The 25130-nt window shown below is 45.9% G+C and overlaps 1 protein-coding gene across 3 annotated transcripts in view; it reads left to right on the plus strand.

The window, feature by feature from the left end:
• Positions 1-25130, plus strand: part of LOC102306338 (transcription factor COE3) — a 143703-nt gene that overhangs the window by 93682 nt on the left and 24891 nt on the right. For 2 of the 3 annotated variants that reach the window (XM_005937061.3, XM_005937063.3), the window contains exons 7-11: positions 2139-2220; positions 2302-2419; positions 6487-6620; positions 8403-8529; positions 23500-23588. In XM_005937061.3, the coding sequence (XP_005937123.1) occupies positions 2139-2220; positions 2302-2419; positions 6487-6620; positions 8403-8529; positions 23500-23588 (550 nt within the window). The remainder of the gene's footprint in view (positions 1-2138; positions 2221-2301; positions 2420-6486; positions 6621-8402; positions 8530-23499; positions 23589-25130) is intronic. The other variant, XM_014338339.2, reaches the window with a different exon arrangement.

The following is a 25130-nucleotide window of genomic DNA, read 5'->3' on the forward strand; positions in this document are numbered from 1 at the left end:
CACACACACACACACACACACACACACACACACACACACACACAGCTCGCCGCCTCCCTCTGCCTCCTCGCTGTGTCTCTTTGAAAGGCTTAGTTCACTCCAAAATTTTGAGGATTACATTTGATTGTTTCCATGTAAAGTGTTTTTATTTCTGACTTTATTTATTATCTACACCTAAATGATATTTGCTGTTCAGACCTGGGATGGCATCTGAGGAATGTGATTGGCTGCAGGAGTGCAGCCACTTCCTGATGAAGATCAAGTACCCAAACACTGCTTTAGGACAGCGTGCAGGCAGCAAGCAGCCGTGTGAAATCCTTCTGCAACATGCGCACAACTGTGTTTACAACAAGAGGAAACGGGCCTTTGCTTTCTTACAGAAATATAATTTGTCTGTTAAATCTAGGGACACAAATAATTTATATGAGGAACATACGGATGTTATATATCTCTATGGTGAACAGATTTTAAATCCAATCTCGAAGCTTTGAAATATCTTTGAGAAACACCTCAATTTTAAAAGTATTTGAAGCATGTTTAAAGGAGCACACAGCCCATTTATTTATAAAAATCTGACTTGTTGCGCATAAATGTGTGGCATGTTTTTACAGGGTTTGTGAACACAGGTAGAAATGAGTAAAAGGAGTGATGGTTAAAGAGTGTGTGCTTCAGTAATCAAAGTTTATGTTGGAATCTTATGTCATTACGAGCTGTTACGGTGCAGCTGCCGCGGCGCTCGTCTCCGCTCGGATTCTGGATCTTGTTCAGTTTCTATGTCTCTAATGGGGGTCGTTATAAAGTAAATAAAAAAGGACAAAGCTTTTGAAATAAACCGGATGAGGGGGAAGAAGTCCCCTCTGGGTGAAACGGCCGTTTTAAGTTGTAAAAACATGAAAGATTTTAATGAAAAGGGGTCGAGTTTAAGAGTGTTTACGGTGTAAAAACGTAATTATCGAGAATCAGGAGTTAAGGTGGAAGTCCTGCGAGTACAAACAGCCTCTAGCATAGATCCACTGATAAAGGTATCAAATATGTCTTAGTTCCATCATTAACGAGCAGCTAAACAACGTTTTTGGTCCAAATTTGATTAGAAGTATAAAAACGCCGTCAGACTGCACAGAACAGTGAAACAGGCTGAGCGCCCGCTGTGTGTTTTTAAAGATATTGTTACTGTCTTATTAAGGTGGAAATCGATGCCGACCTCGCACAGCCCCCACTCCCGCACCCCCACAGCTCCTCATGCACTCCCAGCATGCTTTGCTAAGGCAGCAGAATAAGGAGGAGGAGGTGAAAAAGATGGGGTGTGGGTATTCTGCCGAGGTTATCCCCTGGTTAATGTGACATGTCTGTCTGCGACCTTGCCGCTTGTTAACTGCCCGGATTATTATTGTGATAATGTGGCAATTAAAAAGGAAGCGCACCATGAGAACGGGGTGGAGGGGCTTATGGTCCGAGAGATGGATGTGCACAGATTACAAGGCAGTGGGAAATGCATTAAGGTGGCAATCCATTCTGACCCCCCCTCCCCCTCCCTTCACCGTCCTCCTCCAAAGCTGCTGGTTATTACCGCCCATCCTCATTGATATCCATTTCCAATCAATACTCCTCTGCTGCCGTAAAAATCGCCGTAAATCAACGCGCGGCGAGCGAGAGATCGGGCGCACAGGAAGGAAAATCAAAAGGCGGGCCCTAATGAGACGCCATAAGTCTGCAGGAAGTGTCGACCGCCTTTATCAAGACGCCGCTGCAGAATTGTAATTTTATCTGCTGCTCAGATAAAGAGGCGATATGTGACCCGACACGAAGAAACAGCAACACATTCAGCCCTGAGACAGGCTCCGTCCTCTCAGCCTTTCACAGGAAGATGTAGCAAATCTGTGCGGTTGTTAAATAAATGTGTGTGATTTTAGCTTCTGCATGCAGTTTAACATTTTACGTAGCCATATAAGTTTATTTGGACTGACGCTGGTAAAACTCCTCCTGATGCAAATGAGCGTCCTGCAGAGTCTAACTGAGCCCGGCTTCCTCTGATTCTCAAACTGTGCCTGTGTTCTGGTTCTCGTCCATTTTGAGCAGCAGTTCAAATGAAACTAATCGTATTTCTCTCTTTTTTCCTGTTTTGTCTACACATCTTTCAGATTCTTCCTGAAGTTCTTCCTCAAGTGCAATCAGAACTGTTTGAAAAATGCAGGAAACCCGAGAGACATGAGGAGGTTCCAGGTAAAAGTCCAGCAGGGAAGCAGTTATCTTTCATGAAAAATTAAAAATCCGAAATAACCCTGAGGGCTGTGTCCACAACAGGTGGTGGTGTCCACTACAGTCAACGTGGATGGTCACGTGCTGGCCGTGTCAGACAACATGTTCGTCCACAACAACTCCAAACATGGCCGCCGAGCCCGACGACTGGACCCCTCTGAAGGTAAGATGTGACTCAAACAGATCAAATTATTGAGCAGGGTGCAAAGTTCTGGTTTGGATTTTTTTGTTGAGGTAGAATAAAGACAGAATCATAAGCTTTTGTCAGAGGTTTGTAGGACTCGTAGGACTCATTCTGTCGGTCATGTCGATCAGAAGATGTGTAGAAGGTTCAGCTGCAGTTGTGTTTAGTCAGTAATAGACCGCAGCTGTTAAAAAAGTACAAAAAACTCTGAGGTTGGGATCGGTTTCTCCAGCAGACTGCAGGTTTCTGGCTCTTTGGAACAAGGTGAGAGGATAAGCAGCTCACAGGTTAATCTGGTCTTCCTGCTTACATTTGGTTGTTGTTTATTAAGTGAAACGTCAGGCCTGTATGAAACTCTCTGCCGGCTCAGTGTCCTGCTGGACGTTGCGTTCCTCCGGGGCACGGCGAACAAACGCTCCGTTCTTCCACCTTCCAAGGCGACCAAATAAAATGCATCATCTGCGTATAAACTTCACACAGTGAAACTCGACTCTGAGAGCTGGAGCTCAGCGGCAACATATCCTCTGAAGTTGTAAACTTTAACGCCACTTTGCCCTGTCCCCACTCTAATAAAACCCGATGACATAAGGCTCTCGCTTGATTCGACCTACTTGGAGTGCCAGGAGGGAGGGGCTTAACCAAAGCTGTAGCAGGTTTTCTGGGCAGAATCAGTAAAAGATATTTCATTTCACCGAGGAAGCCCACCAATCACATCCTGTTATATTCAGTCAGAGCATTTTGACACGAGTCAGTTGGAACAAATCAAAAACCTGTTTTTCTTTTAACGTCGTCCTGGTTAAAGTTTTAGGCCTTGGAGCAGCAGGTGGGTGGGGTTACCTGCAGTCCTACAAGTCAACCTAAACAGGTCCACATTAACCTCCTGTTACCGTCTACAGCTCTTTAGGCACTTTGTCTTGTCCCATTTGGCAACTCGTCTGGGTAACAGAAAGCCTGAGGTTTTTTCAGAGCAGTGAGCCAGTGCGTTTCCTCTCATACATCAAACTACCTCACTTTGCTGTTTCCCTCGACTCTGTTAAAGATGTGAGGCTTTGCCAGGAGAGATGGTGTAACTCCTTCACTTGTTAAAACTCACTTTGAACGCCAAACTCGTGGGGCTCACCGTACGGGGCGCTGGAAGTGTCAGGTGACTGTCGGTGACAGAAAAGTCGACAAGCCGGCGTTCTTACGCCGCTCTTCCTCCTTAAACAGTAAAAAGTCCTCTGACACCTCCCAAACCACATCGCTCTGAAGTTTCCCTTGACTTGCGTTAAAGTTTGAGGTGTTTCCAGGAGAGATGGCGTTCCTTCACTTGTTTTAACCCACTTGGAAGCAGGCGGATCTTACAGGGCATCAAGAAAGCAGCATGAACTCCCAGCACTTTTAGCCAAACACCGCCCCTCTGAGGCACACACAGCAGAGTCCTGAAACAATTCAGCACCAGACATCCACCGTGTCCTCCCCTCAGATGCCTCCCTTTGCCGTTTCCTCTGACTTTGGAAAAGTCTGAGACTTTTCCAAAAGCCGGTGATGTAATTGTCTCGTTTGGTTTAACCTACTTGCAGCACCAGGTGGGTGGTGTTTATCACACTCGGGGCATTTCAGTCGAGATAAGGCTACTCGATCAAAGAAGAAGCATCTGCCCTTTTTCTGAGCGTGCCGTCCTGCAGGCCCGTCTCCAACCGCGTGGCACGTCCAGAGCTCTAAAACAAACGCTTCTTGACACTAATCTGTCAGCGCCTTCAGCAGGCTGGGATCCTTGTGTGTCTCACCTGTGAAAGTGCCTCGGGATATTTAGGAAAGTTTATCAAATCAGCAGTCAAACATTCATGAGCACAAGTGTTTGCACTGAGGATGCTGCGTGTACTGTACGGCGTCCTGCAGGGGCCAAAAGGGGATCGTTGTTTACCAGCCGGTCCTGTGTCTCAGCCCACGGAGGGAAGCTCGAGGCCTTTCATCTCATCCAGCCTGGGATGTTTTCAGAGACGATAAAAAGCCCCAACATCTGCTCCCGCCTTTGTCACCAGCTCTCAGCCTCCCGTCTCCTCGATAAAACTTTCCACCGCCGGCTCCTCGTCTTTGTGTTCTGTTCATTTGATTTGAACCCCCCGTCGTTCCCTTTCCAGCACAACCCCCCCTTCACACCCGCTGGACTGTTTGTTTACTGCTGTGACAAAAGGGGGAAATTAATAAGGAGGTGACAATCGAGTCCTCGGAGCAGCAAACAGCCGCAGCCCTCTGCAGTGGCTTCAGGGGCTGGGGAGGCCAAGTCTTTTCATCTGGAAGAAGTTAGTGCTGCAGCCTTAGAAGGGCAACAAGCATCCTGAAGTGTGGTTCCCAAAGCAGCGTCTTTAAATATCAGTTCAGTCTTTCAGCTTCCTGCTTAGAAACTTGACACATCCAGAGATTTGCCTGGAGATGAAGCTGAACCATTTCCTTCTGATTTAGGGAGGCGCTGGTCTGTTTTAAGAAAGACACGTTTGCTTCCAACCTGGATTACTCAAATCCAGTGTAGTCCAGCCTGATAATCAGTATTTAAGTGATGGAAACCGAAAGCTTTGTCTCTGGAGTCCCTTCACTTTAGCTTCTTTAAAAACATCTTAAAATCAAATCAAATCGTTCAGCATTGGGTGAATTTGTAAATAATGATCTTATGACCCTTTAAAGCCTGAGTGTAAACTGAGTGTTTATTCAGCCTTCTGACAAAAATAAAAGAAATATGGGTTTACTTACATGATTTTTAATTTGTTTCATTTCGGCATTTTTGTGTAGTTTATTTGTCACAATTTGTTTGTCGTATCATAGTAAAGCATTTAGCAAGATGTAGGGTTTAAAAAAAACTCACAGTGATGACGTACATGTCAGATACGACACGTGGTGTTAAACCTGCCAACAGCGTTTTTAGCGTTTTAGCCATTACAGATGCCTCACCTGTTCGTCCTTTAAGGTGGTTTCTGTGCTTCTCTGTCAGATCTGGAGGCACCTTAAGCTGGTTTTATGTCGAATTTTTCCACAGGTTGGTTTATTTATCAGTTTTCAGTAAAGACAGCAGAATCTTGATGTCTCTGCTCGCGTCGGGCCTTCATGCAGATGTAGAAACAAAATGTAAAATAAGAGATTTATCTAAATCACTCAGAGCTTTCTCAGTGAGCTCACGCTGCCAGTAACTGCTGGCAGAAAGTCATTACCGCGCTGATAATAATGGAGAAAATTGTAACTGGGATGTTTAATCGAGTCTTTGAATGCAGCTTTATAGATGAGATCACATAATAAACAATGAGAGACTCGTTCATGCTCTGACTGGAATATCAGATCGTCCTCCCAATAAAACAGCTCTCGGTCCGGGAAAAGGTTGTAAAGCTGCGGAGCCTCGGCTTGCTTTGCGTCCGTCCGCCTGTCTGACTCGACTCGGCTCGAGTCCGGACACCAGTCTAGTCATTACGGAGACACTGTTTATATGGAGAACCTTATCGATCTCTGTGGCGTTGGAAAAACCAATCATTTTGCATTTTGTATTAGAGGGGGGAGTAACACACTGAATCTGACTGAAAGCTCTCTGTGGGTGTAAGAAATGTCACAGCTTCAGGGTTGTTAAAGATTTGTTGCCTTTTTCATTACCTTCCCCAGATGAAACATCTAAATAACGATAAAAATATCAGACTCGTCGTTCTCTTCCTGCTCGCGGAAAGTATGATTCTCACATCGGTCTGCATGTGATGCAGGATGAATTCTGACCTGATTTTCAGGAAGCAGCGCGTTTCAAAGGGCATTTCTCCAGGAAGAACACACACTCACACCATTTGATGGACGTCTGAACCAAAGTGTTTAAGCTGGCAGATAAAATTTAACAGGTTTTAGATGAATTATGTCACACAGGCCTGCAGACCTCCAGCCCTGGAACCAGACTGGTTGGTGACCAGTTGGCTGGAGGTTGTCTCGGAGAGCCTTGCTGAATGAGCTCTCTAAAACGATCTGATGTCTGTTACTTGACCTCTGTGTGACCCCAACTGTCACTTATGCTGCTGTCATGTGTTTGTATGTTTCCGAAGCAGCCACTCCCTGCATCAAAGCCATCAGTCCGAGCGAAGGCTGGACGACTGGCGGCGCCACCGTCATCCTCATCGGGGACAACTTCTTCGACGGCCTGCAGGTCGTCTTTGGCACGATGCTGGTCTGGAGCGAGGTGAGACGACTCTTATTCAGATATCACAGGTTAAACGCTTTACCGGGTTGTTTAAGGCCCCGTGTTTTGCACTCTAACATTTTTTAGGCTGATCGCAGTGAAGAAATAACTTTGGCGCAGAACCTGTGCTCCGAGAACAACTGCACAAACCGTACATCATGTTCTCCAGCTTCATCTTTCACACACACACACAAACACACACGCTCGTATCTTAGGAACACCTGCGTCTGTGTCTGCAGCAGGTCTGCGTGTCCCCAAAAATATGCAGATTCAGTGCGAGCTGAGCTGCAGGAGGAGCTGCGCATACGGTGCACCATGAAATATTGAAGCGAGTCCAGAAGAGCAGAACACCTGGCGGGGAAGGAGGGAAGATGCACCTCCACACGCCGACGGAGCTCCTGACTTTGATCAGCGTCGTGTGGCGGCAAGCAGACGGACTCCAAAGCCCAGCATCCCTCTGAACACAGACTGCATGCTGACCCAGATCCCAGTCAGGCGGTCGGCGCGTTCTTACTCAGAAAGTTTTAACAGGAAGAAGAATCGGCTGCTCTCGTTCTCGTTCCAGACATCCGCTGCTGTTTGTAAAACTCAATATTTATCGTGTAGAAGAGGCGGAGAAATCTGAGGACGATACAGATGATAGAACTGATGGGTGTGATCAAAGGTCGTGATGCCGAACCTCCAAAGAAGAAAAGCAGAAGTTTGTGATGCAGAGATGGATTTGCAGACACAGGCTGAGGGCAAATTAAAAACATGTAAAACCATCATTTTTACTGTAGTTTGAGTAAAAACTCTCTAACATGTGGGGCTCAGAAAATTAGCTTTTTTGGAGGATTTCCTGTCATATGTTGCAAAATTCCATCCCAGCAAAAACCTGCTGAAGACGCATCTTTGACTGAGATTTGGTTAAAAAAAAGGGAAAATTTACTTTGCAGGTCAGTGAGAAAACATCTGAATATCCCTGAAAAGTTAAAGGCCTTCATTAGATTCCTTTTTGCCTGAAGCCTAACATTACGCGGTTCCCTCTGAAAAAAAAAAACGCTGGTGGGATTTTTCCAGAGTTTGTGTTTATTGTAGAAAATATTCTCTGTGGGAAATAAAAGCTTGGACTTGTTTAGCTCAGCGAGATAATCACAAATTTGCAGCGCTTTTAAGATTTCTTTAAAGTTTGCTAAAAATAAAACGTTACTCTGTAAACGCACTAACCACCCACTAACTTCCTGTGTTTGCTGTGATGACATTTACTGTCGTGTCTTGCTGTCCGACCTTGCGCCGTCAAGCTTACAGAGTACTGACAGACCACGTATGGAGTCACTAAAAAGTGCACGAGGCTACTGTCCCCCTTACTCACAAAAAACGGGTCCAGACTGTCTTTTACGCCTCGAGCCATCAAACGTTTGAACTCGAGCAGGTTCAGGCGGCTCACTTAATCATCCCTAACATGTGAGGAGGGTGAAGGTCTCTGTTTATGGTGTGATTTATGTTGATGTGATTGTTTTTGTGTGGGTATAAAAACGTCTGCTGACTTTCCCCACAGGGACAAATAAACTTGTTTATCGATCTTTTAACGACTTCTTACCGTCTTCTTTGAGTTTTTAAACTTGTGTTGTGTTATTTTTTTATATTTGGAAACTGCTCAGGCTTAGAAGAAGATGACAGTTTTTTTGTTTCGTGAGTTTCAAAGTCGTCCTGATTATTTGAAAGTTTTTCTCATGATTCCTGTCTGGTTTAAAGACCGCAGCTTGAACATTTTGTCCTGTTTTTGTTTCTCTCTTGACTCAGCTGATCACCCCTCACGCCATCCGGGTGCAGACCCCCCCTCGCCACATCCCAGGGGTCGTGGAGGTCACGCTGTCCTACAAGTCCAAACAGTTCTGCAAAGGAGCTCCGGGACGCTTTGTGTACACCGGTAAGCTTTCAAACCAAACCCCGTCGTCAAGCGGAGATTTCTAAACACTGAAGTCCTCAGAGAGGTTTTAAATCGTTATCCAACGGTTTGATAGTAAAGTACCGTCAGTTCAAATTCACCACCATTAAATCTGTAAAAGGAGAATAAATCCATCCATTACTGAGATCTAAATCGTCATGTGATGAGGCTGAAACCGAGTGGTGCTTTCACCCAAAATAAAACGTCTATATAACATCTACAAAGTTTGGGCTCGTCGCTCATATTTCAGTGTGAACAAACTTTCCTTCTCAGTTCTACTGGTTTATGCTGGTTTATACTGGTTAATACCTGCGATTTAAGGTTTCAGATCTTGAGACTCGAGGGGTGATCCTCACCATGGAGGAGTCACTGTAAACACTTTTCCACGTCCTGACAGCAAGGTAAACATTTTCCCCGAACGACTCCCTGCTCTGCTCCTCCTCCGCGCGCCCTTCAGCCTCTTTGTCAGCCGTCAGCAGTCAAACGTCCGAAGACTCGATATCTGACTCTCAGATCAGTGCTTCCACTGTCGCCGATTATTCCGTCAGAATATCCAGATGTCATTCAAAGCAGCAGAAAGGTCAGCTCGAAGGCTGTTTAGCCCGATAAGTAAATGTCACTGCGTCGGGTTGTGAAAGAGGCAAGCGTGTTGGAGTTTTCTGTTTAACACCAGTTTATCGCCACCTCCTTCCTCTCGCACTCGGCTTTGTTGGGGGTGCCGCCTCCTCCGACGGCAGGGCCACGCTCACAATGGACGCTCTGGCCGCCGCCTCCTTTTGCAATGCTAATCTGCGATCCCATTTACAGATACGACTGACAAGAGCGGCACGTTGCTTTTATGTGGAGGTGTGCAGTGAATAGAGCCTGTTGTTATCTCAGAGTCCATTAGAGGATGTTCTCCACCTCAGAAACACGCTGGAGGAGGCCTGAAGGAGCTCACAGAACAGCCACACCAGCTTTTCTTACATCAGCTTCAAGTGTTTTACATAATCAGATGAGCTGAAGAGTTGAAAAAAGTCCCCAGAGTTACCTGAAAAACAACAGCAAAGTATATAAAAAGGCTAGAGGTTGAAGGCATTTATGCATTATGTGCATATTTCCTGCTTTTCTCTTCTTCGATGTCATAATTAGATTTTTTTCTGGGTTTTTGGAGTTTGGTTGAGCTGTAATTGAAATTTGAAGACATTTAATTGGTTATTGGGATGTATACAGCGTGTATTTTATGGAAAAAATAACGAATTGATCGCTGGGAATGACGTTCATTAGACTGAGAATCAGATACTGCTTCGCTGTCATGCAATGTTCGCACGCATTGGCTGGTGAGGATGTAGTTTAATGAGCTGAACGAGTCGTTCTGCTGCCAATGAAAAAACGCACAGCGGTCTGTAAAAACTCTGGTCTGCTCCTTTAATCCAGCCTCCACAATCCCAACCAAGAAACGGGAACATCTGACTCCAGCTTGATTGACGGGTGAAAAACAAAACTGAGCGTCCCCGAAGGCATCGCGAGGCTGAACCCGACAGGTGGCCGCATCATAACGCCGCTCAGTTTCTCCTACCCGCCGCTACTCGTGCCAGGGAGACGGCCGCATTGTGCACGCTCATCGCCGCTTCATCTGATTTACACATGACACGTTCAGAGACGCAGGAGCAGGAGTGTGCGCTTCAGTGCACGCTCAGTGTGCCAACAGCGTGTTGTGTTCATGAATGTAAAATGAGCTGAGTTTTAGATACCGAGCAGGTGAGCGGCAGGTAAATGAAGAGAAAGCAGCCTGCTGATGTCACTTCCTTGACGAGCCCACACACAACAAAGCCCATCAAACCCCCCTGGAAACCCTTCAAGGCTCCTACTGTTTTCATAGGAATACCTGGAGACTTTTTAAGGACCTTTGGGGTCTGCAGGAGGCTGCAGCGAGGTCTCAGGTGTCTTTGAGTTTCTCGGGTTCAAACTGGTGAAGTGAACCTAGATGAGTTTCCAGTGGTTTCTGAGCAGATCTAGCCTTTTTAAGGAAGTTGTAGGCATCTTAGATAGGTTCCAGGATTTCGTCTAGTTGTGCTAAAGCCTTTAAAGGCTGTAGTCTGTAGTCCTTGAGGAAGTTGCACAAGTTCCTTGAGAGTGTACAAATGGGGTTTAAAAAGATTTTAGGCATCCTTTACAGAGTCTGAAAACTGTTCCAGCAGTTGGAGATGCTCCAGGACACCTTGGTCAGGTTTCAGTGGTCTTTAAGGAGGTTAAAGGGACTTGAAGGATCTAGATTTTGTAAGGAGGTCGTAGGTATCAGTAAGCAGTCTTAAGCTGATTTCAGCGGTCCTTGGAGAAGTTCCAGTGCTCCTAATTGTTATTAAGGTGGTTGAAGGGACCTTGAGGAGTTTCCAATGTTCCTCAAGCAGGCCAAGACTATTTAATGAGATTCCAGGGGTTATTAAAGAACTTCTTAATTATTTAGTTGGTGGTCCTTGAGGAAGTTGTAAAGGTCCCTTGAGCAAGTTCCAGGGTTTTTAAATAGGTTGGAGGTGTCCTTGAGGAAGTTGTTGGGGTTTTCAGGATTCTCTCCAGTGGTTAGGTTGAAGTTCAGTGTGCGTACCTGCACATTTATACACCCTAAACGGGGAGATGGGTCTCTGCCAGCCAATCAGAGAGCAGCTCTTCTGTGAACATTCCCGTTAGTATTCCCTCGTTTCATCCCCCGGCTGCTCTGCCTCTCCTGCTGCCTCTGAGCTGAAGGTGGAGTGACGAGCAGTGGGATCCGAGTGTTTCCCAGATTTCCCGTCTTCCTTCCTCTCTGCAGCTTTGAGCGGCTTCAGGATTTGATCCCGCGGCTTCGCTCGGAAAAACTGGCCAAAGGCAAGAAAGCTGAGCGGAATGACAAAAAGCCTGAGAGCTGAAAAGGTTCCTCCTCCTCCTTGTCTTCCTCACTAATCATCTGCACTGCAAGCAGATTACCACTGAGATACACAAATCACCTGACTCATTGTGCCACATTTAACGTTTATTTTTTATTTTATTTGCGTTTAGTGTCGATGATAAATCCATTTTTACTTTAAACTGTTTTAATGTAAACTGGGAAATTAAAAAGAAACACACAATCAGTAAATTTAAATATTTCTTGCCAGTTTTGTTTATTTTTTATTTTCCAGATTTAGATTTTTGTAGTTTTCTGATACTTCTGGGGGTTTTGTAGTTTTGTTTTTGTAGTATTTTCTTTAAGAACTGGTTCTTAGTAGTTTTTTTTTTTCACTTCTTTTACTTTTGCAGTTTAATGTTTTTGTAGTTTTATTGGATCTCCAGCTTTTTCAGGTTCGCAGTATCTGTAGTATTTTGTGTAGTATTTACTGTGTACACTGTATTTTTGTAGTATTCTGTGATTCTAATGAGCACTTCTCTAGTACTGTGTAGTATACTTGCTGGATCTGTATCCTGCAGTGAAGCTGTAGTACTCCTGTAGTGCTCTGGCATGGTAGCTGTAGTACTCCTGCAGTACTGTGTAGTTTTCCTGCAGGCCTGTGGTTTCTGGTGTTCCCGGTATCTCCCTCCACTCGGCTGTGGGTGTTGAGTCGCTGGTGCTGCCGGGTCCACACCTCCTCTGTGCTTGTAATGCACGGATCAATGCAGCCTGCGGGGGGGAGGCTCGGGGGAGGCGCGGGAGGGGAGCGGAGCTGTGGGATCGATGGGTGCTGAGTTATTGCGGCACTCGTCCACTGATTTTTAGAGAGCTGTGTTTTCCCAGGAAAGTCAATACCTCCAGGCTCCCCTCATTAATTTCAACCCCTCCATCCCCACTGCGCCTCCCTCCTCCCCCTCCTCCTACAGCTGCACCTGGGGATCTGCAGCCCTGGAGAGAGAAGGGTGGAGGAGGAGGAGGAAGACAGGGAGAGAGAAACTGAGATGATGAAGTCAGATGAAGGGGGAGAAGAGAGAAAAGGAGGGAGGTGTTGCAAACTAAGGTGATGAAGTCAGATCCAGGGGGGAGGACAAGGAGGGAGAGGAGGACGGGTGGAGGAGAAAGAGGAGTAAGAGGAGGAGAAAGATGTGATCCCGGGTTTTAAAAAGCAGACAGAAGGAAAAATATTGATTCCTGATATGGAGATCATGTTTGCAGCAGATTATTGATGTAGTTCCTCCTCCAGGAACAAAAGTCTGTGCCCAGTGTGAGCAGGGAGGCCACGAACTGGAGGCAAACTGGAGGACACCCAGCACCAGTATCATCATCATCATCATCATCATCAGGCAGGCTTCAACATGCCTGACACCCCCCACCCCTTTTCTGTACACCTGGGAACTGCAGCTGCTCAGCTGTGTACACTCCAAAAGTATGTGGACACGTCAGCATTGCATCGAAGCACTCAGTGTCCGCATTATTACAGCAGCTTCTCCAAACTGAGCACATCCTCTCTCGGCTGTTCTGTTCTACTTTTATGGAGCTGTTTGAGTTTTACTGAGCGTGTGTTTATCCTTTATTGGCTGTTTTCTCTGCTTCACCCTGTGGAGCATTTTACTTACTCAGATTTTTGGTTTTGTTCTTTCTTGTAGAGATTTAACTCTAATGAGCCAAATTATTTCGTACTGGTTCTTTTTTCTTGTTATTTCTGCTGCTGTGGTGCAGAAATCAGTGTCTGTGGGTTTCATGGGTAATGTGCTGGTTTCTGGATGTTTATATATACGTGTGAATATTTCATGATTTATACAGTAATTGTTATTTATACTGCATTTTTAGTCTTCTCCGTTTTTCTGGGTTTTATTTTTTAATATTCTGGTTCTACAGGTTTGTAGTTTTTATGCTTCTGCAGCAGCTCATCCCTGTCCTCTCCTGCCCCCTCTGTGGAAAACTGAAGGTCAGAGGTCAGACTTACTTCCACACAGACTGGTAGAACTATCTGCTTAAAACTCGCAGTGTGTTATTCGAAGTAATGACAAACTTAGTTGAGAAAAACTCAAATCCAGGTCTCAATTTTTCAGCTGCCAGTTCCAGACCAGATGTTCCAAACCTGTTATTCCAGCTTCAGATCACCTTTGATATTCCAGGTCTGGTCTAGATGTTTTGGCAGATCTAAGGATGATTCCTGATCTGATATTCAGTTTTTTTCCATGTTTAAGGAGGTTGTTTTTTCTGGAGTGCCCCGGATTTGTTCTGCAGTTTCTGTTTCATAGAAAATGAATCTTTCTGGATTTCTTCTGACATTTCCTGCAGTTTCTAACTTTTTGTTTTCCTCATTCACGTGTTTGAGATGTTACATGTGATTTAAGCGCAGCCGGACTTGCTTAAACAGGTACTATGCACAAGGTTTTTTTGTTTTTGTTAAAATGGCGTGTTGTAGTTTTTCTCTCCTTTTAGAGAACGGGTGGTTTAGTGTCTCTGCACTTTGGGGCTTTTAATGATTTCAGATCTGTTTCTGAGGTGAAGTTTCTTGTTTCCACCTCCGAGCTGGAGCACTGTAGCAAATGTAGCTCCCAGCTCTGGTTTTAAATGCTGCTTCAGAACAAAATACCTCAGAGGTAGCCGGTCCCTTGTCTCCTGCAGGGAAACGTACTGCACTGATGTTACGCGATAATCCTCACGGTGGTGGTTTTTCAGTTACTGGGATGCACCCTCCACTCGTCCCCTCTCCGCTCCGTGTTTTTTTTGTTGGTGGTTTTCCGGTGTGGGCGTTGGGATCCCTCTGGGACCGGCCCTGAGATTAAGCAGCTCTGCAAATAAAATCCACTCCACTCACTTGGATAATTGTTTTACTGGAATAACTAAAGGATTCAGTGTTTTTCTGTGGATGCAAAGGTCAAACTTCTGCTGATTTTGTGCCGCCGTCCTCACGCTCTCCCAGTGCTCAGTGACAGCTGACGAATCTCAGTTTATCCTGTTTGTTCTCCATCTTACTTCTCCTCTTCATGGAAAAGTCAGAGGTCAGAGGTCAAGCCTACATAGGCAGCCTGAGTGATACTCCGAGTGTTTTACAGGTCTGACTATTCCAGGTCTAAACATGATGATCTTGAAGATGTTTGACGTTGTTTATGTTGCTGCGTTCATTAAATAAACGAAGGAGCTGTAGCGTTGCCCAAACTGAGCTTAATTTAACCACCTGATCATTTGGGATGACATCACTAGAACAGACCAATCAGTGAACCTGTATGCCCTCGTGTGATGCAGACCTGGTTCATTAATAGTAAGTCTGAACTCAAATGCAACTTCCTCACTCTGAGCTCCTCTCTCAAAGTACAATGAAGCACTTTGTAAGTTCTGTTCTTCCTCCTCCTCCTCCTCCTCGGCACACATGGAAAACATTAGCAGATTCTTCCAGAGGGTTCGCTGAAGGTCTGCGAACGTGTAACCAAGAGCCCGGCGTTACACCTCCGACCTCAGCTGGAGGAGAGGAGGAGGAGGCGCTCCCTCTGTTTTCGCTGTTCCCCCCTCTCCTGTCGACACGTCTGAGGCACCGTTCGCTAATTGACTTCTGAATTTTTATTGTTTAATTACTGTCGCAGTAACACATGGAGGCAATTATCTGTAGCCTGCTCGGGATCGGCTTACACCGGCTGACGGAAACAAAGAGAGGACGAGGCAAACGCCGTTTATGGCAGGACTCGCAGTGAGGACAGAACTCATAATTCAGCTGGAAAAACCTCCGTCTGAACCACCGAAACGTCACTTCAGCCTCGTCTTTTTATTCTATTTAACCCTCTCTGGCCCCGACAGCAACAATTCGCAAAGACAAAATGCTGGTTTACAGGAGGAGGGATTCAGTGCGCTTTAGTTTCGTAGTTTGTGGGTTTGTTTCATGTTGAGTTGAACAGACTAAGGGCCAGACGTACTAATCATGAGGCCACAGTTTGGTTATAAGTTCAGGATTTGCTCTCTCCAGAAACAACACAGCTAACGAGCCTGCAGCTGCTTTACTGCAGCTCAGACCAGCGTTTAAACCTGGAGTCAGTTTTAGAATAACTCTGACACAAACACCTGGCAGAAAGCACAGATCACTCCCCCGCTCTGATCCTGGTTCTGATAGAGGTCTTTCCTGTTTTATGGGAGTTCTTCCTTCCCGCCATCGCCAAGTGCTGCTCACGGGGGATCGTGGAATCTCTCTGCAGTTGTCTCTCCAGGGTCTTTACCTTATAATATAAGGCACTTTGTTGGTCGTTTGTTGATCTATTAAGGAAATTTCTGTGAATTGAAATTAAGATTTTGGCTGGTCGGAGCCATTAGCGCACGGCATGAGGAGCAAATTCCTGGGTAAAAAACGTGTTGCTCTAAGTGCCCCAGTGAAGCTCGTTCAGAGTGAATGCCAGACGTGATTGGCCGTTCAGGTTTGTGACTCAGCTGTAGATTTATTTAAAAACCGTCAGTTCTTGTGTTTTTGTTTTAGTGACGTCTAAATCTCGATTAAACATCATCTTCATTTTGTGTTGAAAGCTCACATCTGTGCGGCGCCCAGAATAACTCCAGCAGATGTTTAAGGAGACGTGCTTCAGATGTTACCTGTGATTTAAGCACAGTCGGACCTGCGGCGGCGTTATTTCTTCTTCACAAGCGTCAGACCTGTTTGCAGCACAGAGGGCGAGGCGAGGAGGCGGATTAAAAGTGAGGCGCTTGCATCAGTCAGTGGAGTCATTAACACCCTCCTCCACCTCCTACACCCGCCTCTGCTGCAATCGATGCTCATAGAAATTTCATGAACTTTAAACAGTGATTGACAGGCAGCTCCGGCCCCGGCCGCCGCCAACGCCGCGCCCTCACAGAGTGTATGAAGTGACAAAAGTTACTGGAACATGAATTAACTGACCGTCGTGTGTGTGTGTCATGTACAGTCTCATTAATAGAAACTTGATTATCTAATTAAAATCTTTAAGATGAAGAACTCGCGGCCTGATGTTGGACAGATGTTCAGCAGATTATTCACTGTGAAGGTTTTTCAGCCCTTTGTCTGCAGGTCCTCTCAGAATTATTAAAAGCACTTTACGCTCCCCGCAGGAGAAGAAAAACACACCCTTGCAGGTGCTTCACAGTCAGGAAAAATACACATTTAAGAGTGCATGCAGGCAAGTTTTTATCGATATCTAAGTAGTTAAACTCCAAAACTACAGATTTTTTATGATAGTTTGGGTTCCGGTCGACAAAATTTGTTCTCTTCGTGTTCTTTCCCCGTGTCTTGTCTTGTTTTCTGTGCTGAGGACTCGACGCCTGCATGGTCACGCGGTGCATCCCCGGCACGTTTGAACAGCACCAACTGTCGAGGCTTCATTCAGTGAAGTTCAGCACTTTCTTCATCTCGGAAAAATTCTGTTTTCTCTAAAAATAACCGCATACGGCCGAAGTCTTACCTGCAAGGACGAGAACCTGAACCATCAAAATGTTTATTTTTTAAATTGTTCCCCAAAGTTTTCCCAATCAGGGAACCAAACAAATCAACTTTTAAAGACAAACAGCTAAAACGCAGGGTCAGGAGCTGCTGGGATTGTCGCTGATGGTTTCTCACAGGGTTAAAACGATCTTTCATCTTTTAGTGATTTAAATATAAACAGAGTGGTTTTTTTATGTGTTTTTATTCTTCAATACTACAAAACACCAGAGGAAACCCGTCGTCCTGCTTTACCTCGGCCAGATGTTTAAACTTTAGATGCTTCATAAAGGCAGAATTTATGGTTTGAGTGTTCCTAATAAAGTGATCAGCGAGTTTGTGTTACAGAGTCGGGATGTGACGCGTCAGGAGGCGCGTCTCAGTCACTTAGCGGCGATCACACGACAGCAATGAAACAACACGAGCGCTGTCGCGTCCCCGCCTTTGATCTCGCCTCTCGTGTCGTCTTTTAATAGACGGCAGAAGTGTGCTCTCCGCCGCGGGAATTCCTCGACTCTCAGCAGAGACGCACCACATTTCATATATCAAAGAGCTCCACTTTGGGAATGGGGACTTGTGGAACTAATGTCGGGTAATTAGCCATTTCTGCGGGGGCATTTTCGGCGGCCACTCCAGAAAATAATAACTTCTCAGGTGGGGGGCCTATTTCTTTGAGGCACTCTGCTCGGCCAGCTCTAATCACGGCGAGGTAATTATTCGCTGATTAACACGCGGCGTCGGGGCGGATGTTCGCTCTAATCACAGGGGCTGTTGCGTCAGCGACGGCTCTCGGAGGAGGAAGCAGAAGGGAGTGGGCGCTCATGTGGGTTATAGAGACGAGACGACGGTACCTGAAGATACCTGAAGACACCTGGCGGGTTCGGGAGGGCCGACTCTGATCTTCATCAGAAGATCGCGTCTTCATTGCGTAAAGAATGAAAGAAAAACATTTCAACATCAAACCAACACTGACGCCAAAATCCTCTGCAACACGGAATCATCCGCCACTGAAAGTAGTCCCCAAAGTGCAGATAGACTCAGAGTTCATACGTTTGATCTGTTTTTGCTCATTTTTATCTCTCTTTCCATTTTCTGCTTGTTTTACTTAAACACGTGCAGACATGTCCCCACAGGACCGCCCTCCTTGTCACACCAGTGCGCACATCCATGTAAAACAAACAAGCTGCAGAGGAAACTTTACGCTCGCTGTCATTTACAGACCTGCCTCGTCGCCCCTGCTCTCTGCGATGACTGAGTGATGAATTGAAAGTCGGAGCAGATCAATAATCCGCTGAAAAGATGCTTTCGGGGTGTTATGGCAGCCTGTCAGCATGCCCCCCACCCCAGCTGATGCTGGTTGGCCACTTGACAAGCAGAAAAACAAATCAGCGCGTCCACTTAAGGCTCGGCATGTCGTGCATCTGTCACACACACACACACACACACACACACACTGAAGGAGGCGAGGAATCATCAGCAGTTGCGATCGGCGGGCCATGAGGCCAAACGCCGCGCTGACCTGCATCAATCATGCGGCCGGGGGAGATGGGAAATTGCAGCACACGTTACTGTGGGACGGATGAGCGGCGCCTATTTGAAATGATGAGAGTAATACAGGAGGAAACCACGCAGCACTGAAGTCTGCCGGCTCATCGGGGACACGAGAGCGCCTGCGACGAGGCCGTGAACGCCAAAACAAAAACAGTAAAGGTGAGCAGAGACCCTAAAGTGCGGATTTCATCTCCGGCTGGTAAATATATACAAACCAGCGGCGTGGAAAAGCAGATTCAGGGCGAGGAGCAGCAAATGAAAGATAAATGTAAACAGTAGTGAGGAGGAGGATGTAAACAGAGGCGGGCTCTCCTCTGAAGCACGGCGCCCTGCTGGATTGTGGGAGCCGAAGCGAGCGGGGTAATGAGCCTGCTGAGATGTTCCAGTAATCCGCCGTCCTCCCTCCCAGAGCTCTGATCCTCTGATCTGTGATCAGCCGCCATCTGCAGCCAGAAGCGGCGAATGATCCCAGAGTGAGGAGAGGAAGAGGAAGCTTCCCCTTCAGCTCGCTGTCAGGGCGAAGCCGGACAGGTGAGAAGCACCAGGTGGTCAGTTTGACAGCAGGAGAAGCATCGAGACAAGAATCCAGATCTGCGGCTCCAGCTTTAAAACAAGCGCGTTTGATTCATTCGCTCTTCAGTGTGGCTGCACCCTTTCACAATAAAAGCTGTGTAATTAGGGATGCAGTGATTGAAAGTTTTCAGACTCATTTCCAGAATTTTAAGTCTGACCTTTAAGTTTTTGCCCAGTTTTTGTTTGTTCTGGGACTGTGTGTGTCACAGTATAGTTTTTAGCCGTCTCATGAAGCACTAGTGGTCACTTTAAAAAGCCTGAGCCCTCAGACCCATGGAGGTCCAGCATGGATACATTTTACATCCTCACTTTCATCCTGCAGCATTTCGCTCTGTTTTAAAGCCTTCTTTCTCATCCTGTTACTTTTTATCACCTTCTGTAAATTTTATGTGTCTCCTGCTTTTATTTGACTCTTTTTTTAAAGCTTCTGTCTTGATTGTTCAGACATTATTAATCGAGCAGTAGTTGCTGGGTGTTTGAGCAGGAAGTGAACGTCTCTCCTGTAAGTGCGTAAAATATCCTCCTCCTCCTCTCCGACACTCCAGATATGCCGTGAAGAAATTAGTTTCAAATGTGATCCGCCTCCCCCTTCTTCTCTTGTCTTCCTCTCCTCAGTCACTTAGCGGTCTAATAACGGAGCGTGCCGCTCAGCAGGACGCCGGCCGACCGTTTGATCACCTTCACAGCGAGGGCAGAGAAAAGGATCCAAAGAGAGAGAGAGGGAGAGGGAGAGAGATAAATACTTGATGAAATATATAAAAAATCCCCTCCTCTCGCTCGCCTCTGTCTCTCCCGCCCTCCTCTCACCTCTGAATTATCTTCCTCTGCTCCTTTTCTGATTTATAAAAAGCATCAGACAGCAGGAGAAAGCGACGGCCGTGGCCTCCTCGCGCTGAACAAAGAGGAGCAGAGAAAAATCAATACAAATTACGATGGAGAAAGTGGCACTGATGCCTGGAATTGCAGCATATGTTTACACTAAATCAGGCAATCTGTCTTCATATGGGCGGTGTAATGCGTGGGGTGGGGGGAGGGGGGGGAGGGTCAGGGTTCGCATTGCCAGCCGCCGTTCTCCAATTACACTGGCTCCTTTGGAAGGAGGCGGTCTTTATCGATTGGCTGGGAGGAGCACGGGGCCCTGCAGGCAGCCAATGGGGTGCTGGGGTCAAAGTGCAGCGAGATTTTAATAAGGCAAAGTAATGGGCTTAATGCCTGTAGGGGGGTCGATCCCCATCAGAGGTTCATTAAAACTTCTGTCTTTGTTTCATTCTCCGTCTGTGGTCGTCTCCACCTCCAGCAACGATCGCAACCTCAGAGCGCCGTCACATCTCTGGAGAGAGGCGTCTGAATCCAGATGTTTTATCAAACCAACTCGACTTATTGAGACACTCAATGTACTCGTCAGAGCCCAGAGCGGTGTGGACTCTACAAACCAGAGCAGCTCCTTTAGACCTTTCAGAATAAAACTTCTCATCAGTTTTTAAACTTCAGAAATAAACCACATCTGTCAGTGGCTGAATGTTGGTGTCCAAGAGTTTAAGTGTGAACCAAGCGTCAACCAAAGTGCAGTTCCTCTGACGTCCACCGGAGGCTCCAGGACTCAGTCCTCATAGACTCCCATGTAAACACGTTTACGGCCAGAAGAATTTCTAATTTCCCCATTTACAACCTTTTACCTGTTTAAATTATATTCAGGCTCAAAGTTTGTATTGTTAGAGGCGTGGCCTCTTTGACTTACAGTTGTATGGTTACAGTTCAGTTAGCTAGGCTTCCCCTCGACTAACTGAACTGGACCTCTGGGCTGTGTTTGTGTTTGTTAGAGCCTTTTGGATCATTTTTAATGACCTCATCTGACCAATAAAAGGGCTGCTGTGAGGTCACTGTACTAACAGACCGTCTAAGAAATCTGAGGTCCGGTTTTGCTGAATTCTAGGATTTTATTTGGTTGTTGCTGAGCACTAATTGTCAGGTATTTGTGTCTGTGGATGCAGCTTGTTAGCATTAGTGTCACTACTTACACTGAAGAAACAACATTGTGGCAGGAAAGCTGCTGATGTTGGATGATATCACAGTGATAACATCCACACGTTTGGCGATGAGCCCATGTGCAGGAGGTTGACAGATAAAACCAGGCTTCTCAACCATGTGCTTGTTCCTAAAACAATATTTTGTTTTCCAAACTTCAATATTTTGTATTTTATTTTTGTCATTGAGTAATAAAATTTTGTCAAGTGCTTGTGAAAAAATGCCACATTAAAGTCATCCCAACACATAACAAGACGAATAAAGCAACTTTAATTCTGCTTTGAAGGCAAAACTAAAGTGAAAAAAACTGAAAATCTTCAAACCAGCAACTCGCAGACAGAAAATGTGTCCAAACTAAGGAGAGAGAGGACCAGGACAGAGATATGAGGCTCGTGTTCCCAGATTCTTTCCAAGACTTTTAGCACAGATCGGGGACTTGGATCTCAGAGATCTCGAAGAACTTTTGGCGCTGAGGAAGTTTCCGGCTTTTTTGATGTTTATCTGCAGACATGTCGCCTTCGATTGAACCACATCAGCATCATTTCTCAACATCTCGGATCAGCTCGGAGGTCAGAGAGGAGAATACTTCCTCTTCTGATGGAGGTGGCGAGTTAACCATCACAGACCCCCCCCCCCTCCCTCCGAGTGTAAATGGGTTTTTTATTCTATTGCAGCAGTTCCCATAGTGCCTCTCACTTGTTTTATAAGTTGGGATGTATGTACGCAGCGTCAGGAGGCAATCCAGTTTGGGATTCACCGCTGATTGCTGCTCGTGTCGTCCCGGTGCATTATCTCCATTCATCCTCTGCTGCTCCGCATCCACCCAAAAAGTCTCTTTGGGATCCTGCAATGAATCGCTCTTTCATTCGCGGCGGGCCGAGGTAATAGATTCAGGCCGCGCTGCTCTCTGCTTCCTCTCAGGGAGGCGGAGAGGCGAGGAATCCAACATGGCAGCCCCTGCGGCGAGGGCCACGTCCCTCAGCACTCTGTCACCCTTCAGATATCATCCCCACCCCAGTTGCAGCCTGAAAGCCCTTTTTCTCCTCCGCCGCCGCTTGAAACGGGCTCCGACAAATTTGATTTAGCAGCTCGCGGTCGCCCATTCCCGGGAAAAGAAAACAAATATTGTTATAATGGTAATAACATCTATTTGGAGCGCTGGCGACAAACGGCGGCGGGGCCCTTTGAAGGAGACCCCTCTGTGCCGCCGTATAGCTGCCTTATTCTTATTCATGAAAGCCACGGTTATGCATATTAGCGCAAACTAGCTATTCTACTCAGCAGCATTTGGAGTGTCAATCATCCTTACAGAATACAAGAGCCAACGGTGACAAAAGCGGAGTGGGCAAGATCGGCTGACAAATTGTCCCCAAAGTCAAATTTGACAGCCTTTTATGATTAATGGGCTTGATTATGGAGAAGTATCTCCCCGAACTCATTTCCGGGTGTTTCTCCAGCTCTGCTCAGTGCATATGGAGAGAGGAGGAGGAGGAGGAGGAGGAAGGCAGATTGTTTGCGGAGGTGAATGAGTGGAGGAGAAAAGAAAAGAGAGAGAGGGCTCGGTGGAGGGGAGGCTGGATTGAATTAGCCGTGGAGGAGAGGTGGAGTGTGAGGTCTCGCACTTGATAAACAGCAGCCGAGATAAGAGAGAGTGAGATCAGCTGACGGCGCTCGCTCGCCCTCTCCGTTAGCGCTCACCGCTAACACGAACCAACAGGAGATCAGAGGAGAGGGAGGTGAAACGATCCCTGCTGAGTTTAAACTTCAGGAAATGACAGGAAGTCAAGAAAAACCTGGCTTTTGCACGCGTGTGCAAAAAACGAGCACATTTCGACAATGTTGCATTAAAATGACATCTCACGAGTTGGGGACGTGTTTTTATTTTCTTCGATTTCAGCACAATCGCAGAAGAAGGAAAGGCTGAAATATGTTGTTAAAAAAAGAGACGCAAATAATGCAAAGAGACAGCAGGAAGATTCAAAACTACAACAAAAAGGCACAAGACCATCCTGACCAGAGCAAAAGACTCAAAAAAGATGTAAAAGTACAGTAAGAGGTGCGACAGCTAGAAAAATAGGGAAAACTACCAGGACACATAAAAAACTCCTGAATGATGCAAAGACACAGTTAGAAGATCTGAAAGTCCCGCAAAAAAAATAAAACTACAACACGCAAAACAAACCTAGGACAATGCAGTGACACAGATACAACGTTAAAATGTGTCAAATACAACAATGAGAGGTAAAACTACCATGCAAAGAGACAAAAATACAGAAAAAGAAGAAAAAGGACTACAGGAACTACGGCAAAAGATAAACCTTTGAAAAAGAGACAAATGGAAGTACCAAAAAAGTGTAAAATGACCACACAAAGATGATGATGAAGATGAAAGCTGCAGAACTGCAACAATCAGCTGAGTTCCTGTCAGACGCGTGTGGGATTAAATAAACCCTCTCTTCTGTTTCTGTTTGTCCCGCAGCCTTGAACGAGCCCACCATCGACTACGGCTTCCAGAGGCTACAGAAGGTCATCCCTCGCCACCCCGGAGACCCTGAGAGGTTACCTAAGGTCAGTAAAGACAACTCATTAACTTGCTGCTGTGGGTCAAAGGTCAGATTTAAGGCCAGGAGGTTGGCTTAAGTCTGGTAGGTATGACCCATAATGCACCTGTCATTCAAGGCTGCTGCTAATTGGGCGCTTTAATCGGGTTTAGGGCCACATTAAGGGCTGATTTCAAACTGAAGTGGCTTTTTGTCCCTCCATGGACGCCGTAGACCACCTGCGCTGTGAGCTGAAGGCTTCTAATGCAGCACAGGGCCGAACTCGAGTCGCCTGATTGGATTTGTTGGTTCTGCTCGGTACGCTCTTGGCACGGTGCGGCGCTCCTCGCTGCCAGCGGGGCAGATTGTTCCCGAGCCTTCAAACAGGAAACAGCTGTTTATGGGAGCAAATCCTGCTGCTGCTGCTGCTGCTCTCGCTGCGTTTTGTTTCCCCTCAACTGGCGAGGAGGAGGGCGCGGATGGTCGTCAAGCGTGATCGGTTTGGCGATGTTTGGCTTCTCAGAAGCCCAGGGAGAGAAAAAAACATCAGAATTATGTAAATTAACTCTGGGACCTAAAAGTGGAGGAGGTGTAAAACATTTCATGAATTACAAAGTTTAACTAAACTTCATTTTTAAAATGTCTCGTATAATCAAAGCTCCGTGCTCGATGCCTTTAACTAAAAAAGAAACATTTGATTTGATTAGTTTCCTTTGTGATTTGTGATGGACGTCAACATAGATGTCAAAACATTAATTTTCAGTTTTCCTTTAAGCGTACAAACTCTGGTTTTATTTTGTGCAACAAACTGGTCCACATGTGCCTCATTACTACAGGAAATACAAGCATCAGGTACAATCAGATTGTGTCTTTATTAAAGAGAATGAACACAAAACTTTTGTTCCATTAAAACTTTAAAGCAGCTTTGTCCAGTTTCAGGAAGATCAAAAGGTCTTCTGAACATTTTCAGTTTAGTTTATCTGACGTGGACATAAACAAGTCTTATTCTGCTGGAAACGCTGCAGTCGCATGTTTAAAGTGTTGGATCTGTATGGTGTCACTGAGGGCGGGGATATCCTGTTTATCTGATCATCTCAGGCACACAAACCTTCTGTTTATGTGGGACAGCCAATCAGAAGACATGAGGGGTTGTATCACATAAAGATGGATTATTTTGAGGTCTGAATCATGCAAAGCTGCTCTGGTAGAGTCCAAGAAGGCTGGAGATGAGCCACTGACCACTGTGTGATGTTTGTCTAGTGTTAACTAGCCCGGCTACCCCAACTGTCCAAACATCACTGCTGTTTAGTTTTTTTAGAGATGTACGTTTCAGTTTTTAGAAATATACAATGGAAGCTCGCTATCTAACTTCCAGCAGCCTCCTAACTCGATTACAGCCTACATCTTATGTGAGAACGAGCACAGTGATCATTCCACTTTAGCTGGAAGAATTTGGACTGTTTTTAACTCTCAGCCTTTGTTTGTTTGTTTGTTGTTTGAAGAAGAGTTTGGACCTGAAAATGGCAGCAGAATGGAAAAACTAAGCCAATTTTTACGCCTTTATTTAAAG

The sequence above is a fragment of the Haplochromis burtoni genome, unplaced genomic scaffold, assembly GCF_018398535.1.
Source record: "Haplochromis burtoni strain Fernald_Lab_line unplaced genomic scaffold, NCSU_Asbu1 Contig_217, whole genome shotgun sequence".
Taxonomy (NCBI): Eukaryota; Metazoa; Chordata; class Actinopteri; order Cichliformes; family Cichlidae; genus Haplochromis; species Haplochromis burtoni.